Source organism: Numida meleagris, unplaced genomic scaffold (assembly GCF_002078875.1).
Source record: "Numida meleagris isolate 19003 breed g44 Domestic line unplaced genomic scaffold, NumMel1.0 unplaced_Scaffold518, whole genome shotgun sequence".
Classification (NCBI taxonomy): Eukaryota; Metazoa; Chordata; class Aves; order Galliformes; family Numididae; genus Numida; species Numida meleagris.
In genome coordinates, this window is record NW_018364734.1 from 10,733 (window position 1) to 16,810 (window position 6,078).

General features: G+C 53.5%; 2 protein-coding genes across 2 annotated transcripts in view; one reads left to right on the forward strand and one right to left on the reverse strand.

Annotated features, from left to right (window-relative positions):
• Positions 1-192: 192 nt before the first annotated feature.
• LOC110391804 overlaps positions 193-6,078 on the reverse strand; it is an 8,359-nt gene continuing 2,473 nt past the window's right edge. Inside the window, exons 2-3 of the mRNA XM_021383748.1 lie at positions 1,011-2,069; positions 193-315 (exon numbers count right to left, since the gene is read on the reverse strand). Coding sequence (XP_021239423.1) covers positions 193-315; positions 1,011-2,069 — 1,182 coding nt within the window. The remainder of the gene's footprint in view (positions 316-1,010; positions 2,070-6,078) is intronic.
• LOC110391803 lies at positions 2,099-5,292 on the forward strand. Its single transcript, XM_021383747.1, has 2 exons — positions 2,099-2,641; positions 4,002-5,292. Exons 1-2 carry the CDS (start codon positions 2,474-2,476, stop codon positions 4,740-4,742), a joined length of 909 nt encoding a protein of 302 aa, XP_021239422.1. The 5' UTR covers positions 2,099-2,473; the 3' UTR covers positions 4,743-5,292.

A 6,078-nucleotide genomic window follows, 5' to 3' on the forward strand; every position in this document is an offset into this window, starting at 1 on the left:
TCTGATCCCATTGGGTTCACTCCAATCCCATTGGGTTCACTCCAATCCCATTACTCTGATCCCATTGGGTTCACTCCAATCCCATTGGGTTCACTCCAATCCCATTAGGATCCCTCCGATCCCATTACTCCAATCCCATTAGGATCCCTCCGATCCCATTACTCCGATCCCATTAGGATCCCTCTGATCCCATTACTCCGATCCCATTGGGATCCCTCCGATCCCATTACTCCGATCCCATTGGGATCCCTCCGATCCCATTACTCTGATCCCATCGGGATCCCTCCGCTCCCATCCAGCGCCGTCCCGGATCTCCTTGGGATGAAAATCCCCATCAACTCTCGCTCATCTCCGTCCCCGTTTTGGGGCAAAACCATCGGAAACGCGGATTTTCCCACTGGGATTCGGGGCCGTTCCCGTCACTGCCGCGGTCCCATGGCCCCTCGGATTTCCCGGGGGGTTTTTTTGGGCTCAGAACCGCGCAATTTGGCCAAGTTTTGTCCCGCCCTTACGCCGTCGTTTTGGGTTTTTTTCCCCATTTTCCCCCCATTTTTTTTTTGCTACGTGGACTTTCCAAAAACTCCGAGTTTTTGGGGTTTTTTTCCTCGTTTTTTTCCCCCATTTTTTCCGCCGTGTCGGTGTTTGTTTTCTCTCTCCACTTTGGCCTATGGGGCACAGTGATGATTTTGGGGCTGAAATCCCCGTTTTCTCCCGGTTTCGCCCGGCGTCTGAGGGATGGATTTTGGGGGGAGGGGGGAAAACGAAGAAAAACGTTAAAAATTTTTTTTAAAAAAAGCAAAAAATGGAAGGATTTCAGCAAAAGAATACGAAAAGAATGGAAGTTGGAGGATTTGGGGGGTTTTTTCCCCAAAAGGGATGGGTGGAAAGTGAGTTTTTTTTAATTATTTCTCTATTATGAGGATGGGTGGAAGACGCCGGATTTGGGAAGGTTGGAATGGACAAAAAAAAAGGTCGAAAAACGGCAAAAAAAAGAAAAAAAAAAAGGGAACGTCAGGGAGAAGGGGGAAAAAACGGTCGTCATCGTCAATCGGAAATGGTAGGAAACGAGAGGAGGGAAGGAAGAGCGGAAGGCGGACGGAACTGCCCAAAACTGGGGCGAAAAAACGAGAAAATGGACCAAAAAAAAAAAAAAGAAGAAAGGAGGAGGATGGGCCATGGACACCGGGTTCCGATTTGGGGGAAAATGGGCCATTTTTGGCTGCTCGTCGTTCGTCGCTGAGTTCCTCCGTCTGTAGTAATAAATTAGAGCCTAGAGCGGCGCGTGGCTCGTTTTGGGGTGAAAAACGGGGGTTTTGGGGCGGTAGAAGTGGCGGTTTTGGGTCGATTTGGGGGGGTTTTAGGGTCTTTATTTTGGTCGCACTGTTGAGGTTCGGTAGAACTCGATGGGTTCCCTTCGTAGAGGGGAAAATGGATGAGGAAAATGGTGGGAAAAAGGGCAAAATTGGGGGAAAATATAGGTTTCTTTGGGCATCGTGGTGAAGAAAAGATGGAAATTGGGTCAGGAATGGGGACGATGCTTTGGGAAATGAAAGGCGATCCCGGAACCGGCCCCAAAACGGCTCCAATTTACCCCAAATCGCTGCCCTGAAAAATGGAGGTGATGGGGATTCTTGGAAGTGAAAAAAAAAAGAAAACGGGCAAAAAAAGGGGAGGAAGGGAATGGGGTGGAATGGGGAGGGAATGGGCGAGCCAAAAATGAACGCTTTTCGACGCGGAAAATGGGGAAGAAAAGGCAAATTTAGGGCAGGGGGAGGGGTCGGGAATTGGTAATATCGGTTTTTATTTAAGTTATCCTCACGCGGAGAGTTCACTTCGGGGCAGAAATTGTCCCAAAACGCCCCAAAATCCACTCGGTCGGGGGGAAGGGGGGGGATTTTTTTTTGGTGGGGGGCGTAGGACTCGGACCCCCCACCCCAAAACCGGAGCTGGAACGGGGCTGCTCGAACCCACGCGGTTCTCATGGCCGCCCCCAACGCGACGTCCAACCCACGGTGTTCGGGGGGAAAACGCACCCCCATGTTGCCCGATTTTGGGTTTTTTCGCCCCATTTTGGCCAACGAGGAGATGGGANGCGGCACGGGGACAGACGGACGTTGGGATGCGTGCGTTCCCATTTCCGGGTCTGTTTGCGGACGGTGATCCATTGGGATCCATCCGTTCCCATTTCTGGGTCCATACGGGGATGTCCACCCCTTGGGATCCATCCGTTCCCGTTTCCGGGTCTGTCTTGGGACACTGATCCACTGGGATCCCTCTGTTCCCATTTCCATGTCCATATGGGGACGTCCACCCACTGGGATCCATCTGTTCCCATTTCTGGGTCTGTTTGTGGACACTGATCCATTAGGATCCATCCGTTCCCATTTCCGGGTCTGTTTGGGGATGCTGATCCATTGGGATCCATCCGTTCCCATTTCCGGGTCTGTTTCCGGAGACTGATCCACTGGGATCCATGAGTTCCCATTTCCGGGTCTTTCTTGGGACGCTGATCCATTGGGATCCATCCGTTCCCATTTTGGGGTCTCTATGGGGACGTCCGCCCACTGGGATCCATCCGTTCTCATTTCCGGGTCTGTCTTGGGACACTGATCCATTGGGATCCATCCGTTCCCATTTCCGGGTCTGTTTATGGACATTGATCCAATGGGATCCATCCATTCCCATTTCCGGGTCTGTCTTGGGACACTGATCCATTGGGATCCATCTGTTCCCATTTCCGCGTTTGTATGGGGACATCCACCCATTGGGATCCATCCGTTCCCATTTCCGGGTCCATATGGGGACGTCCACCCACTGGGATCCATCTGTTCCCATTTCCGTGTCCATATGGGGACACTGATCCACTGGGATCCATCCGTTCCCATTTTGGGGTCTCTATGGGGACGTCCACGCAGTGGGATCCATCCATTCCCCTTTCTTGGTCTGTTTGTGGACACTGATCCAATGGGATCCATCCATTCCCATTTCCAGGTCCATATGGGGTCGCTGATCCATTGGGATCCATCCGTTCCTGTTTCTGGGTCCATATGGGGACGTCCACCCATTGGGATCCATCCGTTCCCATTTTGGGGTCTCTATGGGGACATCCACCCACTGGGATCCATGTGTTCCCATTTCCGGGTCTGTTTGCAGGCATTGAACCACTGGGATCCATCTGTTTCCGTTGATGGGTCCATATGGGGACATTCACCCACTGGGATCCGTGTGTTCCCATTTCCAGGTCTGTTTAGGGTCGCTGATCCATTGGGATCCATCTGTTTCCCATTTCCAGGTCTGTTTGTGGACACTGATCCATTGGGATCCATCCGTTCCCATTTCTGGGTCCATATGGGGTCGCTGATCCATTGGGATCCATTCATTCCCATTTCCAGGTCTGTCTTGGGACACTGATCCATTGGGGTCCATCCGTTCCCATTTCCGGGTCTGTTTGGGGATGCTGATCCATTGGGATCCATCCGTTCCCATTTTGGGGTCTGTTTGGGGACGGTGATCCATTGGGATCCACGTGTTCCCATTTCTGGGTCTGTCTGACCCACTGGGATCCATCAGTTCCCATTTCCATGCCCGTATGGGGACACTGATCCACTGGGATCCGTTCATTCCCATTTCCGGGCCTGTTTATGGCCATTGATCCATTGGGATCCATCCGTTCCCAATTCCGTCTGTCTGGGGACGCTGATCCATTGGGATCCATGGGTTCCTCCCTTCGTGTCCCTTTGGGGACATCCACCCACTGGGACGCGTCTGTCCCAGCCCCAGTCCCACTGGGGGACGCTGATGGTGGGGATCCATCCATTCCCACTGCCAGTCCCACTCCGATCCCATTGGGATCCACCCCNTTCGTGCCCCCCGGGTTCCCCCCGCCTCCCCCCGCTGCCGCTGCTGCAGCCGCCAACCCCGGCGCCTCGGCCCCGTCCCTGGCTGAGTGAGCGCGGCACGGGGACAGACGGACGTTGGGATCCGTGCGTTCCCATTTCCGGGTCTGTTTGGGGACGGTGATCCATTGGGATCCATCCGTTCCCATTTCTGGGTCCATACGGGGACGTCCACCCATTGGGATCCATCTGTTCCCAGTTTTGTGTTCATATGGGGACATCCACCCATTGGGATCCATCCGTTCCCGTTTCTGGGTCTGTTTGTGGACGCTGATCCATTGGGATCCATCCGTTTTCGGGTCTGTCTGGGGACGTCCACCCATTGGGATCCATCCGTTCCCATTTCCATGTCCGTATGGGGACACTGATCCACTGGGATCCATCCATTCCCAGTTTCGTGTCCATATGGGGACACTGATCCACTGGGATCCATCCATTCCCAGTTTTGTGTCCGTATGGGGACGTCCACCCACTGGGATCCATCCGTTCCCATTTCCGGGTCTGTTTATGGACACTGATCCACTGGGATCCATCCGTTCCCATTTTCAGGTCCATATGGGGACATTGATTCAATGGGATCCATCTGTTCCTATTTCTGGGTCCATATGGGGACGTTCACCCATTGGGAACCATACATCCCCATTTCCGGGTCTGTTTATGGACATTGATCCATTGGGATCCATCTGTTCCCATTTCCGGGTCTGTCTTGGGACACTGATCCACTGGGAACCATCAGTTCCCATTTTGGGGTCTCTATGGGGACATCCACCCACTGGGATCCATGTGTTCCCATTTCTGGGTCTGTTTGCAGGCATTGATCCACTGGGATCCATCCGTTTCCGTTGATGGGTCCATATGGGGACATTCACCCACTGGGATCCATCCATTCCCATTTCCAGGTCTGTTTGTGGACGCTGATCCATTGGGATCCATCCGTTCCCATTTCCGCGTCTGTATGGGGACACTGATCCAATGGGATCCATCCATTCCCATTTCCGGGTCTGTCTTGGGACACTGATCCATTGGGATCCATCTGTTCCCATTTCCGCGTCTGTATGGGGACGTCCACCCACTGGGATCCATCCGTTCCCATTTCCAGGTCTGTCTTGGGACACTGATCCACTGGGATCCATCCGTTCCCCTTTTGGGGTCTCTATGGGGACGTCCACGCAGTGGGATCCATCCATTCCCGTTTCCGGGTCTGTTTGTGGACACTGATCCAATGGGATCCATCCATTCCCATTTCCAGGTCTGTTTGTGGACGCTGATCCATTGGGATCCATCCGTTCCCATTTCCGGGTCCATATGGGGACACTGATCCACTGGGATCCATCCATTCCCATCTTCAGGTCTATATGGGGACATCCACCCATTGGGATCCATCCGTTCCCATTTCTGGGTCTGTTTGGGGTCGCTGATCCATTGGGATCCATCCGTTCCCATTTCCGGGTCCATATGGGGACATCCACCCATTGGGATCCATCCGTTCCCATTTCCGGGTCTGTTTATGGCCATTGATCCATTGGGATCCATCCGTTCCCATTTCCATCTGTCTGGGGACGCGGATCCATTGGGATCCATGGGTTCCTCCCTTCGTGTCCCTTTGGGGACATCCACCCACTGGGACGCGTCTGTCCCAGCCCCAGTCCCACTGGGGGACGCTGATGGTGGGGATCCATCCATTCCCACTGCCAGTCCCACTCCGATCCCATTGGGATCCACCCCAACACTTCCATATCCATTGGGATCGCTCCAATTCCATTGGGATCCATCCCAACGCCTCCATGTCCATTTGGGATCGCTCCAATGCCATTGGGATCCATCCCAACACCTCCGTGTCCATTGGGATCGCCCTGATCCCATCGGGCTCCACCCCAACACCTCCGTGTCCATTTAGGATCGCTCCAATCCCATCGGGATCCATCCCAACACCTCTGTGTCCATTTGGGATTGCTCCAATCCCATTGGGATCCATTCCAACACCTCCGTGTCCATTTGGGATCCCTCCAATCCCATTGGGATCCCTCTGATCCCATTACTCTGATCCCATTGGGTTCACTCCAATCCCATTAGGGTCCCTCCGATCCCATTACTCCGATCCCATTACTCTGATCCCATTGGGTTCACTCCAATCCCATTGGGTTCACTCCAATCCCATTGGGTTCACTCCAATCCCATTAGG

Bases quoted from the DNA above. Each gene is read 5' to 3' on its own strand.
- LOC110391803 (XM_021383747.1), top strand. From the start codon at position 2,474: ATGAGTTCCCATTTCCGGGTCTTTCTTGGGACGCTGATCCATTGGGAT. The intron at 2,642-4,001 runs GTCTGTTTATGG...TCCCATTTCCGG, and splicing joins CCATCCGTTCCCATTTCCGG to GTCTGTTTGGGGACGGTGAT.